At 37.7% G+C, this 23,762-nt stretch overlaps 1 protein-coding gene across 2 annotated transcripts in view; it reads left to right on the forward strand.

The window, feature by feature from the left end:
* Nucleotides 1-23,762, forward strand: part of NAB1 (NGFI-A binding protein 1) — a 73,019-nt gene that overhangs the window by 18,415 nt on the left and 30,842 nt on the right. Inside the window, exons 3-4 of one of the 2 annotated variants that reach the window (XM_034429522.3) lie at nt 8,017-8,150; nt 10,437-10,488. The exons of the other annotated variant lie outside the window; for it this stretch is intronic. Of the exons in view, the coding sequence (XP_034285413.2) occupies nt 8,017-8,150; nt 10,437-10,488 (186 nt within the window). The remainder of the gene's footprint in view (nt 1-8,016; nt 8,151-10,436; nt 10,489-23,762) is intronic. 2 annotated transcript variants of the gene reach the window in all.

Below are 23,762 nucleotides of genomic sequence, written 5' to 3' on the forward strand. Positions count from 1 at the left end.
GCTTCAGAGGGCGATGATTGGCACTCAATCGAACGAATCAGAGTGAGGATAACCCAAACATAGGAATGTCTTCGCAGCGAGCATAAAAGGGATGTTCAGGTAAGCAACGTCCGTTCTATTTCTTTCATGTGATCTCCATAACAAATATAGCTTACTGTAGTAAAATAACAATTCAAAGCCAACAAATATTTGTTTTTCTAGTCTTTTTTTTTTTTTATGGATCACAAAGGTTGAAAAATGTGCTCTATGTTACTTGTTAAAAACTTTTCTATCGCTTCACTTCTGAGCAACAAACTTATCAGAAATTAAAATGATTTACAATACTGCTTAGGTATGAAAAGCATAGTCTTCCTTATTTACCATAGGAAGGATAAATAAAAGTAGCTGTGGAAATAATACACAGAATGAGGACTTTGTCTTGCATCAAATTTCTCTAAGTGGCTTCTAACAAACTTTCCTCTTTCATTTTCTCTGATTTCCAACCACTATTTGGTTTGTCCCACTAGTGATGGCTTCTCTGTAGATAGTTGAAGAGAACTCTATCTTTCTGAGATTTAGGGGTCATTGTGTGCTAGAAACAGAGCTCATGTCTTCAGGTACTGGTTGTTCAGTCTTCTTGCCTAACTTTTGTCTTTAGAGACAAAGGTTGGGATATCTCAAAGAGACATGGGGTGGGATATCTGGTAATTTCCAGTACCGTGCCATGCATATTTTAGCTGGTAATCAAAACCTATTTAAGCAGATTCCAGGCTGTATGCAACACAGTTTTTACAATCCAGATTACTTCTCTTTATAAACATATGATTGTCCAATATTGGGGAAAACTAGATTGATTTGAACATGTAGATATTTTTGAGCTGATAGCCTAAATTTCTGTCCATTTGACTGTTAGGAAAAATCTGTCTGGTTCTAAATGTAGGACATGTGAAAAAAAAAGAAGTTCCAAAAGAGTTGGCTGCCACAAATTCTGTCAATTACCATAGAAATTCTTCACTGAAGAATATGACATACAAGCCCACACAACATTTCTGTATTTTATATTAATGAAACATTAAATGTTTAATAATAAAAATATTGTATTAAGTTTTATTTTAGGGGGAAATGGAACAATATTTTTTTATACCTGAATGAATACATTTTAATCCATCTTATTATTAAAATAGGTAGAATGTAAACGGCAAGTGTTATTTTAAAGTACTTCTTTCTCATTTGCAAGAGAATTAAGTGAGCTAAGTCACAGTAATTATTTCCATCTTCATGAGGACCACAGCATCTGTTTTAGTATGGGATGATGAAATGACAGTTGGAGTAATGGTGCTCATTTGGTCAATTGTTGACAGCTTTAGAGTTTTAGAAGGAATTGGCTGACTCGGAATGCATTTCAGTGATTTCTGGCTTCAGGCTTCAGTTTAAAATTTCAGCTTATTGGAAATTTAATTGATCATGAAATAAACATTTTGTTTTCTCGTGCTGGTAAAAATTTGCGGAACTCAACAAACACCTCTGTTACTTTGTATTTATATATCAACATCTATTCATCAAGTTTATGTGGCTGCCCATGTCACAAAAAGTGACTCTAGGCAGCATACAGCAAAAAAGTATAAAACTTTTTTGCTGTAAGCAGCAAAACATGTCAAACACACTCATTAAACTAAACATGTCAAACACACTCATTAAAAAAAGTTGAAGTAAAAAGTACACACAAGAGATTCGATCAATAATGGAGCCACCTCAAGATCTTACTGGTCCCCTGAGACCCAGCAGGCCTGAGGCAGCAGGTTTTATTTATGAAAAAATAAGGGATCGAGCTGACCTCACTTGGGGATGGCAGGTGGGGGATAATGTCCCATAAGGCGGGTGCAGGACAAAAAGGCCTCCTCTCTTGAGACAGTCCCCTGACCTGCAGCATGCCTCCCTTGCTAAATCTGATGGAATAAGCCAATGTAATCAAAAGAGTGACAGTCCCTCAGATAGCCCATTCCCATGCCATGAAAGCCTTTAAAGGTCAACATAGCACCTTGAATTGGACCTGGAAGGACACTAGCAACTAATGCAGCTCTCCAACAAGACACATAATGTGCTGTTTTATAAGCACCCATAACAGCTTGTACCATTGTGTTTTGCATCAACTGAAACTTTTGGATACCTTTGAAGGGCATTACAGTAATCCAATCAGGAGGTGACTAGAATATAAGTAACTATAAGCTGAGCCTCTTGATCTAGGAATGGGTATAACTGATGCACAACTTGAAGCTGCGCAAAGGCCCTTCTAGTTACATTTGCCATTTGCTCTTCAAGCAGGAGTTGTGAGTCCAGGAGGACCAAGATTAGGCACTGGGCCAGTCTGGAGTTGTATAAACCCATCTAACACTGGATTCTAGAATCGTCAGGCCCCCAGAGCCAAACCTATCTTGCCAGGGTTCAGCTGAAAGCTGTTGTTCCCCATCCAGACTGTTTCAAACTCTAGATACCGAGTAAGATGTCTCATGTATTGACTAGGTTCACAGTTCATGCTAAGTCAAGATTTGTTGAATTATGCATTACTAAATAAATTAGATCTGAAATACTTGAATTACAGGGGATACTTTTTGTGAGTCTATTTACAACCAAGCAGAGGTACATTCTATATATTAATTCTATGGAAATATATCAATAGAATGGAATATATGTAGCTCAGTATTAAACTATGGACTCCTTGGTTCTCTCTGAGCTTGGTTGTTTACTTGCAGACATTTCATTAACATCTTCAGTGCTAGTGTGTATGTGTGAGGGTAGTTTTCTTCTTTGATTAGGGTATTGTTTTCTACCTCTTTGTCTGGTGTTTATCCCTGATTATCAGGTTGTTGTTGCTGGCAGGGCATGCTGCTATATATAAACAGAGAGCAAACCTCATACTCAGTATATTGACAATGTTACCTAGTCAGGTAATGAAATAATCATGCTCACATAGCACCAAGGTGAAAAGTATTTTCTGATTGGGAAATTATTTTTGCTTGTTCCAACTCTTCTAAGCAGCATTCACAGCATTTTAAGAAAATGAACCATTTCTTTGTTATCCAGCTATGAGCCAAAAGTTTTTCTTCCTAGGATCAGTAAAATTAATTTAGCTTGTTCATATGCTATTTAGGGGGAGGGAAACTTCCCCAAATTAATTTGTTTGTTAGAAAATTAAATTACTTGTACATTGAAGGTCTTAAATTGGTAGTCTAGTCTTATTGTCATTTCCATTCCTGGTTAAATGCATCAGTTAATGGTTAACCTTAAGCATTTAACTTTCCTAAAACTTTATTTTTTAAAATAATATATTAACAGGAGTGTAACCAACTTGTTATTTTAGTGAGGCTTAATATAAAGCCATTTTAGCCATCTATTTCATTTTATTAGCTCTTTCTTAATAGATTGTCAAATCTGCAGTTGGAATTATTCTTTTGTTCATGCTTATTTTATATATTTTTGGCAGCACTGAAATTCCATAGACTATTTCTGGTCACATAGTTAGGTGTAAGACAGATGTCATTGCTCCCAATTGCTTCATCTCTTCTTTTATATAAATTAGTGTTTTGTTGAAATATTGGTTTTGAAAAGGAATAAGTACTTGAACATGTTGAAATAAAGATAAAAAATTAAAATAATTATGTTTGAATTTGTACAAAAATATGACATATTTCTGGTTTCTTAGATGTCAACAAAACAGATTGTTCATAATAGCATCCTGTCTATGCTAATAAACTTGTCATTCTTTGAAAGACAGTCCTGTAATCTTGATTCCGTCCATTCACTTTATCCCTACTTCTGTTTCCCTCATCCTTGCCAACATAATCATTTGTTCTAGGCTTATCAAGCTACTTGAATCAGAACCAAAGTATGTGAATTTCTGCTTACCAGTCAGTATTTACAAAGGCTATTGCACCATGGTGGAAGAGGAATGTTGACTGAAACAAATCTTATTGTATACATATCGGGGTGAAATGCTCCCGGTTCGGACCAGCTCGGACGAGTAGGTAGTGATGGCGGCGGGCAGTTCGGAGAACCGGTAGCAAAAATCCCTGCCCCCACCCCCCATGCCCAGCTGAGCTGCGCAATCATCAGCCTTTTTTTCTTTTAAATGGCTCTGACAATCCAAGCTCTGACAATCCCAGCTGAGTTGCCTGCTAACTGGTAGCAAAAATCCCTCCCCCCTCCACCTCCAGCTTGCTTACCATAGCTGCTGGTCGCAATGCCTGCCTTGCTTCGCTTGCTGTAATACCTGCAATCCATTGCATCAGCAAGGAACTGAATCTCCCTGCCTGCAATCAAGCTCATCGGTGAGCAGCTCTATCTGCCTGCCTGCCTTCCTGCCTGCCTTGTACCTTCTATTGAAGGGGTCTCCAACCTTGGCAACTTTAAGACTTGTGGACTTCAACTCCCAGCAAAGCTGGCTGAGGAATTCTGGGAGTTGAAGTCCACAATTCTTAAAGTTGCCAAGGTTGGAGACCCCTGTTCTATTGGGTAAGTTTTTTTTCCCTTTGGGAGCTTTAAAAAAAATAGTTAATTGGGGTTTTTTTTAGTTGTTCTTTTTTTAGACCTAGCCATTTAAAGTTTAGGAAGTTTTAAATTTAGCTGCTTTTATATAAAAATAAAAATAAATTAAAATAAAATAATATTTGTGCAGCTTTCTGAGATTTAGTGTTTCACTCTAACTACACAAACACACAAAATCTCACAAAGCTGTATGTGGAATTTTGTGTGTGTAAAGAGTGAAAGTTGTTTTTTTGGGCTTTTTGTGGCTGAGGTTCCTGCTTGTTGCAAGGCCATTTTGGGTTTAGCACAGCTGCTTTTACATTGTGGGTGAGCCAGTTGTGTTGTGTTGTGTTTTGTAGGTTAAAAAAGGGCAAAGAAGTGACATTGACTTGGCCACACCCACCCAGTCACCTTACCACCAAGCCACGCCCACTAATTAAGCTGCGCCCACAGAACCGGTAGCAAAAAATTTTAGATTTCACCCTGAAACATATGTTGGTTTTGTTTATTCTGGGAAGTTTATACATGTTTATTAAGTAATTCTATATTACAAACAATATATATTAGCATCAGGATTTGAAGTGGGCAGAAAACTTTTGTATATTTCCTAGTGCTGATCACACAGGTGTCTTCACTGTAAGATTTAGAAATTTGATTTATTTTCAAGAAACAGAAGAATTTTAGAGTGTTCTTAATGTGAAAACTAGTAACAGTGGATAATGTTGTTGTTTCGTTGGTTATAAAGTTCCATGGAAGTAGTTCTGCCCCACAGTAATTGCTAGGGTATGATGGTTGCATATTCTTAAATTCTTAAATGTTTATTAATAACCATAACTTAATATGAAACACTTATTTAGAATTCTGATTTATTTAAATTTCAATTTCTAAGGAAGTTTAAGATTATAGGCAATAACTACAGAAATTAGCACATGTGATAAAATATGTAATGTTGGTGAATCTTGCTTATTTTGCTTGCAATCCATTCTGAAACTTCCTGTACTTACAAAATACAATGATTGTCATATTTCCTACCCTTGCCAATGTTTTGTTTGTTGTGCCTTTGAGACGGTGACTCCTAGCAGCGCCCTGGACAAGTCCTTGCAATTTTCTTAAAAGGTTACCCTTCTAAGAGTTGTGCCTGAAGCAGGACTGGAACTCTTGGTCTCCGAGTTCCTAGTCTGGTGCTTTAACCTAAACTGGCTCTCCTTATAAATATTAAAATTTCCATTTTCTGCTATCTTATTTTACATAACTGAACAATATGAAGTGAAAGTTTAAAAATTCTATCCTAAAGTTTAAACATTCTATCCTAAACCACTGCATTCACCCTTACTATACAGGTAGTTCTCAAATTATGACCACAATTGAGCCCAAAATTTCTGTTGTTAAGTGAGTCATTTGTTAAGTGAGTTTTGCCCCTTTTTACAACATTTTTTTGCCATAGGGTTAAGTGAATCCCTGCAGTTGATAAGTTAGTGACCCGGTCGTTAAGTGAATCTGGCTTCCCCATTAACTTTGCTTTTCAATAGGTAGCAAAAGGGGATCACATGACCTTTGGACACAGCAACGGTCGTAAATATGAACCAGTTGCCAAGCATCTGAATTTTGATCACATGATCATGGGGCTGCTGCAAAGATCGTAACTCTGAAAAATGGTCATAAGTCCCCTTTTTTCAGTGTTGTTGTAACTTAGAACAGTCATCAAATGAATTGTTGTAAGTCGAGGACTACCTGTACATGTTGCTCCAATCATATATGGCTGATTTCGAAAATAATAATATGATTTGAAATGAAAGCGTAATAATATGAATAAATTTCTCCGCACTGAAATTTAACTGAATCCAACTGAAACAATTATACACTTGATTGCCTGCTGAAACCACAAGGTTTTGATGAATGTATGTGGTTTTCTAAATTACTCATTTATTTATAGAAATATACAAAATATAAGCAAAAATCCCCCAAGACGCACTTAAAAAGAAAGCATGATCCAGGAATCCCTGCAGTGATATTTCATAAGGGTAAGGGTCCAGAGAAAGATTCCACTAATATCCAGGTCATTAGCCAAGAAAAGCTTTAAAACTGATAAGTAGCACCTTTGATTACACCTGGAAGGAAACTGGTAACTTCTGTAGCTCTCAGAGCAGAGATGCTACATGGGCATTTTGCCTTGTGCCCATAACTCCCAGAATTCTTGGAGCTGAAGTCCACAAGTCTTAAAGTTGTCAAGGTTGGAGACCCCTGATACAGAACACATTGCAGAAATCTAAATAGGTGGTGATCGAGCCTGAATAACTATGCACAAAGCTTCTCTCTGTGCAAGTAAAGCGGCAAACGGTGCGTAAGGTAGACCCGTTCAAAGCTCTTCCTAGCCACAGCTGCCACCTATCCTTCAAGCAGGAACTGTGAATCCAAGAACACAGATTACAAACCAGCACTGAATGGGGGTTATGCCATTCGGTTAAACTACTCTGTTTTGTGGGAATTAAATCAAAATCTGTTCTTTCCCATCCAAACCCTCTGCAGCTTCCGGACATTGTGATAGAACATCCAACACAACCCTTGTCTGGGCTGGAGTTAAGATATCCAACTAAGTATCAGCTACGTATTGATGATATTTGATTCCATGCCAGTGAATGACCTTCACCAGTAATTTAGGCAGATATTAAATAAGTGGTGGGTAAGTGTCAATCTACGTGGCATTATGTAGTGGAGGGCTTGATCCCCCCCCTCAATTACACTTGATTGGATCCACCTGCTTTGGAAGGAGGACAACCCCTGAGAACAGTTCCCCACCCCACCCCAAATTCCAGCCTTTGCACATGGTCCAGGAGGTATTGAAAACTGCTAGGAAATAAAACAGAGGCTTGTTTTTTTAGTGATTCAGCACTAAAACCCTAACTCTAAACTCACATTACACTTGTTAAGATTTTGGGAAATAAAGCTCATGAATATTAATATAAAGTAAAGCTACTTGAAAGTTTTGAAGAGAGTTTAAATAATGAGTTCAGAGCTTTAGCCAATATCATTTCATCTTCTTCCCTAACTCTATCATTAATTGAATGTAAGGCTATTTTGCACTTGGCTACAGTTGATGGACATGATTCTAACAAAAATTGGATCCCAAAAATCTGATTACTTCCCATCACTGCTTACTCACACACTAGCACATAATTAATACCAAGTAAATCTGGACTTTCTTTCAAAAACAGCCTGTCTCTCAGTGAGAATTAGGTTTTGTTGATATTAAATTGTTTCAGTAGGTATCTAGTTATTATAAATACTGATCTTTTTTTAAAAAAAAAGTAAACTTAAGACCTGCTGGGCGATTGAGTGGAAGGACTGCTTCCTTCCATGAAAAAACTTATTAGAAAATTGTAACAAAGCTGGACAGTAATCCAGCTTCCTATAGATACCACTAATGTTTTGAGCAGTGCCACAGGTATTACAGGCTTAGATAGCTTTTCCAGGACTGATGTGCTAATGAGTCAATTTTTTTGTATGTTGTTTTTGTAGCTCACAGTAAATGAAGCAGCTGCTCAGTTATGTGTCAAGGATAATGCACTATTAACCCGGAGGGATGAACTCTTTGCTCTGGCACGGCAGATTTCTCGAGAAGTTACATACAAGTACACTTACCGGACCACCAAGTAAGCTACATTTAAAAAAAAAAAAAAAAACCAACAACTTAACTTGAAATGGATACATTACAAAGTATTAGAAATCACTTTGCAATTTTTCTGCCCTATGGTCTCACAGGCCCAATACAAATATATGAACCAGATGGGAAGTGTGAATGCTGGGCATTCTTGCTACACTGAGAATGTTACATGTTTGGTACCATTCTCAGCCTTTTTTGAGCACAGGAGGATTGAACAATTTAACTGTAGACAACTGCATCATATTTCTCTGTTGGGAACATAGAAACATTCACATATCCACAGCAGTGATGGGTTTCAAAATTTTTAACTACCGGTTCTGTGGGTATGGCTTGGTAGGCATGGCATGGCTTGGTGGGCGTGGCTTGGTGGGCGTGGCAGGGGAAGGATACTGTAAAATTTCCATTCCCACTCCACTCCAGGGGAAGGATACTGCAAAATCCTCATTTCCTCCCTCCTGGACTTGGGAGGCAGAGAATAGATGGGGGCAGGGCCAATCAGAGGTGGTATTTACTGGTTCTCCGAACTACTCAAAATTTCCGCTACTGGTTCTCCAGAACTGGTCAGAACCTGCTGAAACCCACCTCTTATCCACAGCACTTTTTTTAAATCAGTGTTGTGGAGAGTTGTATTTTTTTCATCAGAAGACTACTTGGGTGTTCCCAGAGAGGGTAAAAATCTTTCTCATCTGTCATATGCTTAGGGAGTATTGCTTTATAGGAACTCAGTTTCTCTCCCCTTGCCATAGATGGTGCAATCCAGTATTAGTGAACATATTGAACCATGTGCTTCAGTGAACAGAATGCCTTTGAAGGAGTGGAAGAAGAGTCCCAACCAAGACGGTGTTCAGTTAAAAGAAACCCGAGTCCAGAGTAGAACTGTAACCTGAGAAAATGTAGACAAGACCTTCCCTAGTCTGGTCTACCTTGAAGTCTCGATGTGCTTCCCCCCCTCCCTCCCTTTAACTTCATAAACTTCTGGATGGGGAGAAATAGGCTCAGACTCAACCCTTCCAAAACCGAGTGGCTGTGGCTTCCGGCATCCCGATATAGTCAGCTGGTGCCATCGCTGACTATTGGGGGTGAATCTTTACCCCCTACAGAGAGGGCTCGCAATCTGGGTGTCCTCCTGGATACATGGCTGTCTTTAGAAGAACATATGACGGCCGTGGCCAGGGGAGCTTTTTATCAAGTTCGCCTGATCCGCCAGTTGCGGCCCTTTTTGGACCGGGATGCCTTACGCACAGTCACTCATGTCCTTGTCACCTCCCGGCTGGACTATTGTAATGCTCTCTACATGGGGCTCCCCTTGAAGAGCACTCGGAAGCTCCAACTGGTCCAGAATGCGGCCGCGCGGATGGTTATGAGCGCGACTTGTTGCGCCCACGTGACACCTCCTGCGCGAGCTGCACTGGCTCCCAGTGGTCTTCCGGGTGCGATTCAAGGTGTTGGTTCCACCTTTAAAGCGCTCCATGGCTTAGGACCTGGATACCTTCGAGACCGATTTCTGCCACCAGTATCCTCCCACCGGCCAATTCGCTCCCACAGAGAGGGACTTCTCAGGGTGCCATCGGCCAAGTTATGTTGGCTGGCGACACCCAGGGAAGGGCCTTCTCTGTGGGAGCTCCTGCCCTGTGGAACGAACTGCCCCGTGGAACGAACTGCCCCCGGAAATACGCAAGATCTCCTACCTCCATGTGTTTCGCTGTGCCCTTAAGACCCTGCTGTTCCACCAGGCAGGGCTATCTTATGTAAATGATTTTAAATTGGGTGTTTTAAATTTTGGGTTTTAAATTCGGGCTGAAATTGTTTAATACTTTTAACTATTTTAAAACTGTTGTTTGTATCTTGTGTTTTTAATTGGCTGTACACCGCCCTGAGTCCTTCGAGAGAAGGGCGGTATATAAATTAAATTATAAATAAATAAAAAATAAAATAAGTAAGAACTAGGGAGAGTTTTGTCTGAGATGTTTTCTCAAGTTAGAGTTAATCACCAAAGTTAGATTTTGTTTATCTGACCATTGTCTTGGTAGCAGCTCTTCCTCTTGTCTGTCAAGGCCACTACATGTACATTGCCCGACTATGAAGCTGCCTCAAAATTAAGAGTCCCAGATTGAGACAGTATAAAATTTCTGCAAATGAACAGACAAGCATATGAATAAATTAAATGAAGATAAATTCAGAGAAGCATAATTTCCAAGGCAGGTGTTTTGCAATAGTTTTTCTGAACATATGTACACATTCCTGTTAAAAATATATATATATTTTCATCTTCTAGGTCTAAATGTGGAGAAAGGGATGAACTGTCACCAAAGAGAATTAAGATAGAGGTATTGTACTTTTAACTTGTTCTGTCTAGCTGTGGCTACTAAAACTGACTTTTGTAAGAGGAAGCAAACAAATACATAACAGTCAAACAGGTCACTTTACCAAGATACCTGTTTCACTAAAATGTTCCCAAAAATATTCTGAAGTAAATAGAATCCAATTTTCCCAAGGCTGGGTTCTGTAGATAGTGATTATCATCACAAATAATGGGAAGGAGTTTGTGGAGCCCATTGGAGAAAGAAAATGGAGGATCATGGCATTACTTTTTAGTCTATTTATAGAAATGAACTTGCAAACTATCTTTGTCTTCAAAAGTGGTGTAAGATATTTAAAATGAAAATCAATTCAAGTCGCTTCTCAATAATATGAAAAAAATTGTGGTAGTTTAAAATGGCTCTTGTCTGTTTTTATGATAATTAAGAATCAGTTTGGTATAGTGGTTAAAGTGCTGGCCTAGAAACCAAAAGACTAAATTCTAATCCCGACTCAGGCCTAAAAGCCAGCTAGGGAAATGATTGGTTCAAAGTCATCCAGCCACAGTTTGTAATTAAGCTTTAATTAATGGCAATTAAGTTGACATGGGTGACTTACCAGTAAGTATGAAAAGGACTGTTAAGCTACTGCAGGCTAATTCTGCTGATTGCCAGCAATTCGACAGTTCGAATCTCACCGGCTCATGGTTGACTTAGCCTTCCATCCTTCTGAGATCGGTAAAATGAGGACCCAGATTCTTGGGAGCAATAGGCTGACTCTATAAACCGCTTAGAGAGGGTTATAAAGCACTGTGAAGCGGTATATAAGTCTAAATTACTATTACTAAATTGGCTTTCTCCCATATAAGCAGTCCCAACATCTTGGGGCTGCAATTCCTAGAGGGTGACAGATTGAGGAAGCTATGTTGAATCATGGACTAAGTTGAAGTATTGTTCTATAATCATATGGTGTAAATGGAATTAAAGTTGTTTATTTTTCAGTGTAAATAAAACAACCTTTTGTTCAAATAATTCAAAGAGCTGTATTTCCTCATTCAGATCTTCTGCATTTTAGGAAATATTTTAGACCCTCTTGGAGAGAGTATTTCCTGAGTCACTGAAGAAATACTTTTTTCTCTTTGGGACGTTGACTAAATATAGCAAGCCAAAGGTGCTTTAGTCAGTATTTCTTCTTTAAGATTTACTTTTAAATAACACTGTTGATGTTAAATTTTAGAAACTGGAGTGCACAAATATAGAGAAGATTCTTTTATTTTCATTAAAACTTCAAAGTGTTAGACTTCTCTGTGTCTCATATATCAGGTGATATGGACCAAATGTATGGTAAAAGATGGGATGTCTCAAACGTATCAAGATAGTGGCTCTGTTTATTGAACTCTGTTCCTTTTTTTGACGTGTGTCATATATGTATCAATTATGACAAACAAGCAAACATAAAATAGCCCACAGCTAAAGTCTCACAAACTGCTGGTCTTGGTAAATTTTTTTTTTTTAACAGAGACAACAATTTTTATCAGTAGCTACTATTGCTGAGTTGGTTTTATTTACTTATTAATCAAATTTATGTAGATTTCTATGAATTAAATTCAGACCAATTTGTGCACACTCAATATTCACATTAAATGATATTCTTTTGACCCTCCTACACTTTGAATAGTGGAACTTCCATACTGTATTATGAATTGAGCTTGAAAATCCTTCGTTTTGCTTGTAATATAAAGAGGGATATACATGTTCTGGGAATTAATATATTATAATTAAAAATAATAGGAAGTTGGTTCAGCATTTTTGTTCTGTTTTTGCTTTTTAGGAAGGGATATTTTAATTTGATTGCTTTGTTCTGAGTGGACTTTTTAAAAAAAAAGGGCTAAAAGAAGGAGTTGGGGTGAAGAAAAATACATAGTTAAAACTTACTTATTTCTATCAATTGATATTTCTATCAATGCTGTTGGTGATTTTTCAACAGTATAAGAACATGGGTGTCAAATTCACGGGCCAGATGCATCACGTGCTTAGCCACTCCCATCCCTGTTTTAGCGAAGGAGGGGGAAGTCACGATACATCACATGATGATGTGAGTTTGACACTCCTAGTGTAGAACATAGAACATCAGGGTTGGAAGAGAACTTGGAGATATTTTAGTCCAATCCGTTGCCTATGGCAGGAGATTCTATTGTCCAGTCTCTTCTTGAAAACTCCAGTGATGGAGCACCCATAACTTCCAGAGGCAAGCTGTTTGACTGATTGTTCTCACTTTGAAAAAAAAATTCATTTGTGTACTCACTTTAAGGATTTATTCCAATATTGCACTGAACAGAAAGTCTTAAATATAAGATTTATCTAAGTAAAGTATTCAGTAGTGCTGTGTACCACATTGCTTTCCAAATATATTTCCAGTGTTCCTTTTTTTGTATTTTTTACAGTCACAAATAACAAATGTTGCCAGTAACATCAGTATATCGCCTCACATATATTTGATTTTAGTTTTGCTGGATGCATTTTGACTCATGTTTTTAACAGCTTATAATTATTTATACAAGCCTGAAATAGATCCAAATAGTCATGCTTCAATTTTTCAGGCTTCTGATGCTTGGCAGCTGGCCACATGTGTTAATTCAGATACATCCCTCCTCCCCTCCCCTCTAGTATTTTGAATTTTGCAGGGTTTAATATGCTTTAAATGCATTACTTCCTTACTGCTAAATTTATTAATATAAGGATTGAAACTGGTAAGGCAGGAATCACTTAATTCTCAGGCCAGGGAGAATTGCCACACAAACATAGAATAAATACTGGTAGTTTTCAACTTACAATGAGTTGCTTAACAACTGTTCAAAGTTACTTCTCCAGAGCTCCTTATAATCCTTTTGACAATATGATAGTTGCAACATACATACCAATACACAGACACACTGCAGTTAATACCGTAGCATTTTGGATGCCTGGCAACTGGCTTATCTTTACAGTCATTTGCAGTGGATATGACTACAATTTGCAAAAAAAATTGCTGGTTTTTAACAAAAAATGCCTATTGAGGAAAATGGATTTCCATAATGACTATGGCATTCACTTCAATTTAAAGCAGGACATCAGATGAAATATGAAGCAAATTAGTTTGTCAGGTCTCCCAGAGATGTTGATTTCAGGTTTGCTCAGATATCAGTGGAAAAATTGTATCAGAACATGGGTGGGAAGGGAAGATACCAGAAATATTATTGCCCTTTTCAGTTTCCTCCTGCTCATTAAAGTTGAGCCTACACATCTGTTGGAGAAAAGTTACAGCAGTGTGCGCAAAGTCTGTGTTTATATTAAGAATTTAGCCACTGCATTAGTGCCAGGTTAAACCTTCTCTGTCCTGTTGCAAACCACACACACACACACACACACACACACATCAGTTGCAAGGTGAGAATATCAATTTACTCAAGACTGAGTAGAAAAGTGACAGACAGGGAAAGAAATGTATAAATCAAAACAGTCTTTGGGAAAGAAAGTTCTCCTGGGTAGCTTTACTTTCAACAAGAGCAGGCAGACATGAAGTCAAAATCCTGGCTGAATTTCAAAAAAGCAAGTCAAGATTGTCACAAGTCTGAGGTTCAGAGTTTCAGGGTTTGTAAACAAATTTCACAGAATGACATGCCAGAACAGGAGATCATACAATTGTTTTGAACAGAGAAATGTAGATACCCCATATGCTCCAGATCTGGCCAATTGATTAAAAAAAAGTTTGTCCCAGATTCCAGGGGTTCAAAGACACCCAGAAATTAAATGGAGCCCAGCTATTCAGAGTCTCATGTCAACATTGAATCATTCCAGTTACTCTACAGATCAAGGTAGGCTTGAAAATACAAGTGCAGGTCCAACTAGAATCTGGCACCTTTCACTGAATCTCCTAAAATAATCAGACATGCTTTCTTCTCTTACCTCAGGAGTGTCAAACTCAAGGCCCGTGGGCTGGATCTGGCCTGCAGGGTGCTTAAATCTGGCCCATGGGACCAGCCTGGAAATATCAAAGGACTGGTCCGTGGTGCCTCTGCTGGCCAAAACGGCCCATGTGTGGCCCCTATGTAGCCCATTTTTGGTCTCCCTGGCCAAAAATAGACCTCATGAGGCCCGTTTTTGGCCAGCAGAGTGCTGCTGGAGGCTGGGGAGGCCGAAAACAGGCCATGTAGGGGCCTCAGGAGGCATCCGTCCCATCTGCTCCCCCCCCAGCCCCTGGAGAAATACAATGCTGATCCGGCCCTCAAAGGAATCCAGTTTGTCACCCCTGTCTTATCTCATCTAAACAACTCTTTGGATTTGAGATTACTCTGAATCTTACCATCAGCAATTGTCAGGTATCCCAAGAAATTTATTTAGCTTTTCTTTGTCATTTAGTCTTAGGAGTAGACACATATTCACAATCTGTTGTATTATCTGGGATAATACAAGATTAGAATTGACAAGCAATCCTCCCAGCTGTAGGGCCTTAGGTTTATCACAACTGCAGTAAAATATGAATCCCACCTTGTGTGCGAAATATATGATATATGTCAGATGTAAATGCCTTATTCCCTAATGTGTAAATAATGTATATATGGGATATCAGGGGTTAACTTATTCTTTGACTCTTAATGTATTCATAATTCACCACTCCCACTCTTGGCTCCACCCTTTGTATATATAAGGAGCCACCTTCACCATTTTCTTCGCTTCTATCTGTGAATATTCAGTGAATATAGAATGCCTATTATAATTAAAGAGAAATATATTTAAACCTCTAACTCTTATTATTATTATTGAGTCTGATCCTGAAAATATCGCAACAAGCTGGTAGCAGAGGATGGTTAATTGACTCAATAAATACCTAAAAATGTCTAAGAAAGATAGGACCAACACCAGGGCCTACAGCAAAGAAATAGAAACTGAACAAGAAATAATCAACGAATCCACAAACGCGATTTCGAGAGAATCCGAAGAATACACCACTGAAGAAGAAGAATTAATAAATGAAAATGATGACCAGGAGGAAATCGAAATAGAAAATAACGAACTCAGGTCAGAGATATTGAAGTTATTAAAAAGCCAGAAGAATGATGAAAGCCTCATCGCGAACCTCCAAGAAATGCTGAAGAACAGCGGAGCAGCGAGAGAGAAAAACATCACTAAAGAGAAACCCAAGGACCAAAAAACTGTGAGTGATATGACTACAGAGAAAGTCGTTATGAAAAAGAAAAAATGTGATCCCGCGCGAAATTTTGAATGGCAGCCATCTTGGTTTCAACAAGCCTCCAAAGTGAGCGAAGCAGAGCCAATCAAAATGCTCAGTTCAAAATTTCTGGCGCGAAAAACGTTATCAGACAACGAAAGTGAAAAGGAGGATTCAAACTCTTCGGAAGAGCCAGAATCGGAAAGTGAAGACGACTTAACGAAATCCCAAGTAAAGTCAGCAATGAAAACGCTTTTTGCTGCATTTGGGCCAAAATTAAAAATTTCCAAAGCGCCAACGAAGAAGCAAGCGAACAAGCCGATACTTCAAGACCTGCACGCTCCCATCCTGACTTCGAGAGCGACGACGCCCGAGCCCAGAGAGCCATGTCGATTCCGCCCTACACCGCAGACCGAAGCAAGTGCCAACGCACCCAAAAGAAAGAGAAGAGCAGTCGCCGCCATCAGAACTCCTAAGACCGAGCCAGAGACCGACTCGTCTGAAGAGGAGCGGAGCGAGCGAGCTACAATGGAGAGAACCTTCCACGACGACGCCAAAGAAGAAATGAACAACGCGCATGTGCGAAACTACGTAGACGGTCCGGAAAGACTTGAACTGGCCAGAGAACCGCGCAGACTCGTTGCGACCATCCCCATGCCGTTTTGCAATTTCCTACACTTGCGAGACCACGGACTACCTCAGGTTGTAAGTAATGGACAAAATAATGTGGGAAACTTACCCAGTGACTTCCCAAAACTTAGGGTTGATGGCATTAATTTGCAAGAATGGTATCAACAACTCCAGGTTGTCTTTATGAAAGAAAATTTACTATTTTTTATCACTAGTCCCCCAAGAAGACCTTGGACTTTAAAAATAGATTATTTACATCATAAAGCATTTTTCTTAATAATATCTAGCGTATCTCCTGCAATGTATCATAGCATCAAACCAAATCTAACTGTTTCAGAAATAATTCAATGCATGTTTAATTTGTTTCACAGCGATAGTGTAGCTACCACCACAAGAATGTCTAAGGACTTCTTTTCTTCCAGAGTAAAACCAGGGGTTTCCATAAGTGAGCATTTAATATCTTTAAACAAAATAAGAGCTGAGCTGCATTTGAGGGGGGAAGTGATTTCAGATCAAACAATGAAAAGTGTTATTATCAATTCACTTGATTCATCATGGGATAGTTTTATGTCACACTTAGACACCATCAATCTAGGATATTTATCCATAGAAAGTCTATCTAACAAATTGATAGCAGAAGACAATTCAAGAAAAAATCGTTCTAGCAATCACACAGAACACAAATCTTTTAGGAAGGTAGCTTTCCAAGAAAAATATAATGAAACTTTTAAATGCCACAATTGTGGGTCCAGGGAACACAATAGAAGAGATTGTCCCAAAATTTCAAAGGAAAGACATAGGTCAGAATATAGAAATAAATACAATTATAGACAGTCTTCCACAGATAGACATAAATATAGAAGCCCACCAAATTACAGAGAAAGTAGAGGGGGCAGAGAAAATTCAAAAGAGAGAAAATCTGGTTCACTGAATGGACTAAATAAACAAGACAGCACTAAAACGCAACAAAATGAGAACAATAATTGGCTTATTGATTCTGGGGCAACTAATCACACCACTAATAACAAAAATATATTGTCTTCATTTACAGAAGATAAGTTTGTAATAAAGGTAGCTAATCAAGAAAAGGTTCAAGTATTAGGCAGAGGGGATGTGACCTTACCTGGTCTAGGAAAAATAGAGGGGGTATTGTTAATACCAGAAATACCTCATAACATACTAAGTGCCATAAAACTAAGCAGAGATTCTGACATCAATATAGTTTTCTCAAAGGGAAAAGCAACTTTAGAGAAGAATAAAACAAATGTAGGCACTGTGATGATTAAAGGAGGCCTACCCTATCTGATAACAAAAGAAAGATGGTTACATAACATTGATTCAAATATGGAAGATTGTATTGAGGCAGATGATGAAAATATTAGTGACAGTGACAATGATGAATGTAAAATATCTCATGATCACACAGATACACACAATGAGAAGAAACCAAAAATAGGTAAACCAATTCATGATGAGTGTGCTCACATCTTACATAGGAAGTTAGGACATGCAAGTTTTCCTGTAGTACAAAAAATGACTGAACACGCAGAAGGTGTCAAAATAAAAAATTGTGAAAATTATTTGGAATGCTCAGTATGTAAATCTACTAAACTAAAAACTAGTCCCAGGCCAAAAAAATCCACCAGATCAACTAACAAAATTTTTGACTTAGTACACATGGACTTAGTTGGCCCATTAACTTCATCAATCACTTATAGAAAACGTTACTTCCTAACAATAATAGACGATTACAGTCGCTATGGTTTTGTTTACACATTAAAACACAAGGATGAAACCTTTCAAAAATTTAAGGAATTTTACAAACGCATAGAAACACAACATAATATCAGAATAAAACAAATTATGACAGATAGGGGATGTGAATTCATGTCTAAAGAATTCTCCCAATGGTTAAAGGATAGAGGAATGCTACATTACACGTCTAGTCCATTTTCTGCGTTCCAGAACGGGATTGCAGAGAGAAAGAATTCCACATTACAAACCATGATTAGGTGCACATTAGAGGATGCTGGTTTAGGCAAACAATTTTGGTCAGAAGCCTTACATTATTCAAATTACACTCAAAATAGAACCTGGTCCAGTATTGTGAATAAGACACCATATGAGGTGATGTATAATAGGAAACCAAAATTAGCACACATGCACATATTTGGGGTCACTGCAGACGTACACATACCTAAACAGTTGAGAAGAAAGGGAGAAAACGTATCCAGAAGACTTAGATTTATGGGATATGAAACTGGCACCAAAGGGTACAGATTCATTGATAATAATAACAAATTTATAGTTTCCAGAACAGCTGTGTTCCATGAACAGGCCAACTGGTCTAAATTACATCTTAATGAAATATTTCCAAATAAATGCAAAGATACAAAATCTCGTGAGGAAGGGACAATAGAAAATCAAAATATCAACAAAAATAAAAACAAAACTAAAACATGGACAAATAGTCAACACAAAATAAAGACAGACACATTAACAAAAAAGGAAGCAAGATATTTGCATGACAACCATAGCAAACCTGAAAGAGCTATTAGGAACAACAGAAATCAAATACCAAATAAATACAGAGATTACATAATGCATATGGATGGTGAACAAATAACACCTAATACATATGAGGAAGTATTAAAACTCCCTCGTGAAGAAAAGGAAAAATGGGAACTAGCTATGAAAAAAGAGATGGAAAGTTTGCAAGGATTAAATGTATTCACACCTGCGATTGCACCTAAAGATAAAACAATTATTGGTACCAGGTGGATTTATAAAATTAAGAACCTAGAAGGAGGCAATACTCTATACAAAGCTAGATTGGTTGCACAAGGTTATGCACAAAAATATCCGGAGGACTATACTGACACGTACTCCCCCACAGTAAGAACAGAGAGTGTTAAAACAGCTCTAGTAGTAGCATCTGCACTCAATCTTGATGTATTTCAATATGACATACAGACTGCGTATCTACACGCAAAACTAGATAAGGAAATATATGTAAGAGCACCTCACAGTCAATACACTAATAAAAATGAAATTTGGCTATTGAACAAGAGTTTATACGGATTAAAGCAATCTGGCAAAAGATGGTACGATTGCTTGGTAAAAGTACTTAAGACCATGGATTTCAACGCTACCACTGCTGATAACTGTTTCTTTGTCAAAAAGAGTGATGATTACATTGAATTTGTATTGATTTATGTAGATGATATTTTATATATAGGAAAACACAAAGAGAGAAGAGAAATCTTTGTAAACAAGCTAAATGAACATTTCTCGTTGAAATCTCTAGGTAAAGTAAACAAATACCTTGGTGTACAAATTAACAAAACTAGAAGGGGATTCAAACTTACTCAGAAAGATAAGATTATTGAACTTCTAAACAAATGCAATTTAAACAATGCCAAACCCTGTGACACTCCTATGCAAACTGATTTCCTTAGAAATACTGATGAATCTTCCCCTGAATTCAAGGATAATACATTTTATAGATCAGTCATAGGTTCACTTCTTTATATATCTAATTGGACTAGGCCAGATATTGCATTACCACTCAATTTATTATCAAGGCACGTTAGCAAACCAACAATGTATCACTGGGAAGCTGTCAAAAGAATTTTAAGATATCTGAAAAGTACATTAGACTTTTGCCTAGTATTAGAGCCTAGTGATAATAAAGAACCAAAGCTTACATGTTACGCAGATGCGGATTGGGCTGGAGATATATCATGCAGAAAGAGTACTTCTGGTTATATTTTTCTATTAAATGACTGTCCAGTTTACTGGTATACTGGTAAACAAGAACTGGTAGCCACTTCAACCACAGAAGCGGAATATGTTTGTTTATCCAAAGCTGCAAATAACCTTGTATGGTTTAATGATTTAATTTCAGATGTTTGGAAAAAAACTGCTTTGCCTTTTGTTATGCATGAAGACAATAAAGCAGCCATTGAAATATCTAGATCCGATGCCATTGGACAAAGATCCAGGCATATAGATATAAAATTTAAGCATGTGAGACAATTGTCTCAAGATGGATTCATCAAAGCAGTGCATTGTGATACCTCTGAACAATTAGCTGACATATTGACGAAGCCTTTACCTTCTAAACAGCACAAATATTTAACTTCTAAATTGTATGTCTTATATTGTCCTGAATCTGAATGTAATTGGTGTTGTATAGCGAACCGGCATTTAGAGGGGGATTTGTCAGATGTAAATGCCTTATTCCCTAATGTGTAAATAATGTATATATGGGATATCAGGGGTTAACTTATTCTTTGACTCTTAATGTATTCATAATTCACCACTCCCACTCTTGGCTCCACCCTTTGTATATATAAGGAGCCACCTTCACCATTTTCTTCGCTTCTATCTGTGAATATTCAGTGAATATAGAATGCCTATTATAATTAAAGAGAAATATATTTAAACCTCTAACTCTTATTATTATTATTGAGTCTGATCCTGAAAATATCGCAACAATATATTTATTTTTTTAATTTTTTATGTTGCCCATCTCCCCTGGAAAGTGATTCTGGGAGGCGCACAAGTGATATGGCAATGTGTTTGGAGAAGGAGACATGAAGACTCCCATAAATTTCTCTTTTTTGTCCCTGACCAGTGTTTCTGTCTTGTCTTGTCTTTTTTTTTTTTTTTAAGAGACAAGTAGTTCATTATTACTGTCCTAATTAGGAATCTATACCCCTGGTTTCCGAGCTCTTGCTCTTGCAATGATGCTGCAGAAGGCATACATATTTAGCTAATTAAATCTCAAGGAATATTACAATCTGATTCATACAAGGAAGGGCATGTGTACTATATTGGATTGCATTATATATTGGGCGGCTTTGGTAACAAATGTTCGGATATATGATAATGTTATTCAGATCAGGAATTAGTCCCTCAATTTTCATGCAATTTATGAAACTTTATTTTATTATTTCTCATTAATTCTAAGCTGATCTCTGCAGTAAACAAGTTAGGGCACTCCTTGTGTGCCTTTATGACTATACTCTCTAGGCTAAGCTAAAGAAATAATGCCTTTTACCTGCCCATATTGGTCTATTTGGGATATAATCTTTTCTTGAAAGAAATTCAGATGGATCCAGCTAAAGTGCAGTCTCTTCTCTTAGGGAAGGACTTTCCACCCATACATTACAAAGGATTTATTGAGCTTTGCCATTTTTAATAGTAAATCTAATTCTACTTTTGCTGCACTGACAACATCGTGCATTCATCTTACCCATAAAGGGGAGTCCCTTTAAGTGGAATTCTGATGCACAATTCTCATTTCTTCTTCTTTTTAAATATAAATTTTATTAAAAGCTTTACAAGGAACATAAAAATTAACACAAACTGATAAAGAATAAAAGAAGCACAGAAATAAATGAAGGAAGAAAGAGAAAAGGAAATGCAGAACAAGAGAACCAGAAGAAATAAGAAGCTTCTGGTTTCTTCTGCAGCAAATATAGTATAAGTATAGAGTACAAATTACTCTATGATTGCAAAAAAAGCTCAGGTTTTCTATTCATTTTTTTTCCTAATCATCAAAAACACAAATCATGAGTGCATTTTTTTCTGTTTCATGCAAAAAGTCTTCAAGGGTTTTCCAGCCAGCCAGAAATATAAATTAATTTAGCCATCTCTGCAAGTTCTGTCATCTTCACTAATTATTTCTCCATTGTGGATATTGTTGAGCCTTTCTTCATTTGAGCATGCATCAGTCTTGCTAATGATTATCATATATATATATAAAAAAATTCCCTGACTTTTTCCTACAATAGTCCCAAGAGAAAAATCTCTGTTTTCAGTTGTACTTTACCCGTCAAAATAGTCTGGATTAATGTAAGTATTTCTATCCATTTTTAAAGCTTTTTTGCATGTACGCCAAACATGGTAAAATGTCCTTTCATATTGTTTGCATTTCCAGCAGCAAAGATTTTTATATATTCTAGACAGATTTTCTGATGAGAAATACCAACATTTCAGTCCTTCCAACCACATTTCCCTATTGATCCATTTGTACATTATAGCCAAAGATTTTATTGTACATTTGTTGCACCAATTCTTCTGTCCCATAGTTCAAAAAAAAGTATACAATTTAGCAACAACATAAATATCATTGGTACATAATTCTATTTCAAACTCAGTCTTAACGTCTTAACAAACCATAACGTTTGTTATCCACGTTAAACCTTTCTAAATTGTACATTAGAAAACCATTGGCATTCTTCTGTTATCAGATCTTCCTGATTTCATTTTACAATCCTGCTGAGAAAATGATAGTACATCATGGTAAATTATCCATTTATATTCATCAAAGGCTTATTGCACTGAAAGCCACAAAGTGTTTTTGGGCAAAACCTAATTTTATATTTATTCCATACACTAAGCATAGCTATCTAACATGAAGATGTTTAAAGTCTACGTTCACCTTAGCTTTTATTTTCCTCCTTCTGATAGAGGAGTGGTGTTTAAAACCAAGTGTCAGACCTGGAAGCCATCTTTTACGTTTGGGCCTTATTTTCTGTTTTTAAGGAGAACCTAGAAAAGAAAAAGGACACATTTCTCACTGAGAACTGGTAACTTGGACATTTCAGCCTGTTCAAAGGGAAAATGTACCATTCTGTGGCAGGTGTCTTTTTAAACACTTATGTTCTGGGAAGTGTAAATAGCTGCTTGATATGTGCTGAACTATTTTTCTCTGCCTTCAGGAAATCTTTTCTTTAGGTAAGGAGTGTGAAACTCAGAATCTAGGCTCTCACCACTTCTGAGTTTGTTCTCTGCATTTCCACATTGGTGGGTATAAAACATTTTGACCTTGCCGGGGCATTTAATACCTGTTGGAAACGAATGCCTGAGGCATAATGTGAAATTATTTTTCACTGTAATAACCTACACACACAGAGAGAGAGAGAGTTCAAGAGTGAGGTACCTTAACAGAACTGTGTAGGCAAACCTCCCAATGCTTCGCTTCAGCCATAAACCTGGCAAAGGTTCAATAAATGCAGTGGGAGCTCACCAATTACGTCCAATTACTTCTGAAAGGCTCTCCTACTTCCTGCTTGCGATGCCTCCCTTTTCGCTGGTCGGTGGAAGGGTGGGTAAGGAGGTGGGCCGTAGGAGGAAGGCAGGCAGGGAGGGAGAGAAGAGGGGGTGGGAATCTAGTAAAACAACAATCCCTGGGAGCAGAGGGGGTGGATGAAGGAATGCAAGGAAAGAGAGTTGGACTCAATGAGTGGGAGTCACTGTCGGGGCTTGCATTCCACACAAAAGCTGTTTCTTTTCCTCCAAGCAGCTACTTTCTCAAGGGGGGGGGGAGCTGCTTGTCTTTCGGAGGTGTCCCCTGTTCTCGCCACACATGAATAGGGAACCCTTCTCACAATGTCCTCACCTGTGTGCAGGCTGTTGGGGTGGAGACGTGAGGAGAAAGCAGAGGGAGTTATTG

The sequence above is a fragment of the Pantherophis guttatus genome, chromosome 1 (genome assembly GCF_059756535.1).
Source record: "Pantherophis guttatus breed Tessera chromosome 1, ASM5975653v1, whole genome shotgun sequence".
Lineage (NCBI taxonomy): Eukaryota > Metazoa > Chordata > Lepidosauria > Squamata > Colubridae > Pantherophis > Pantherophis guttatus.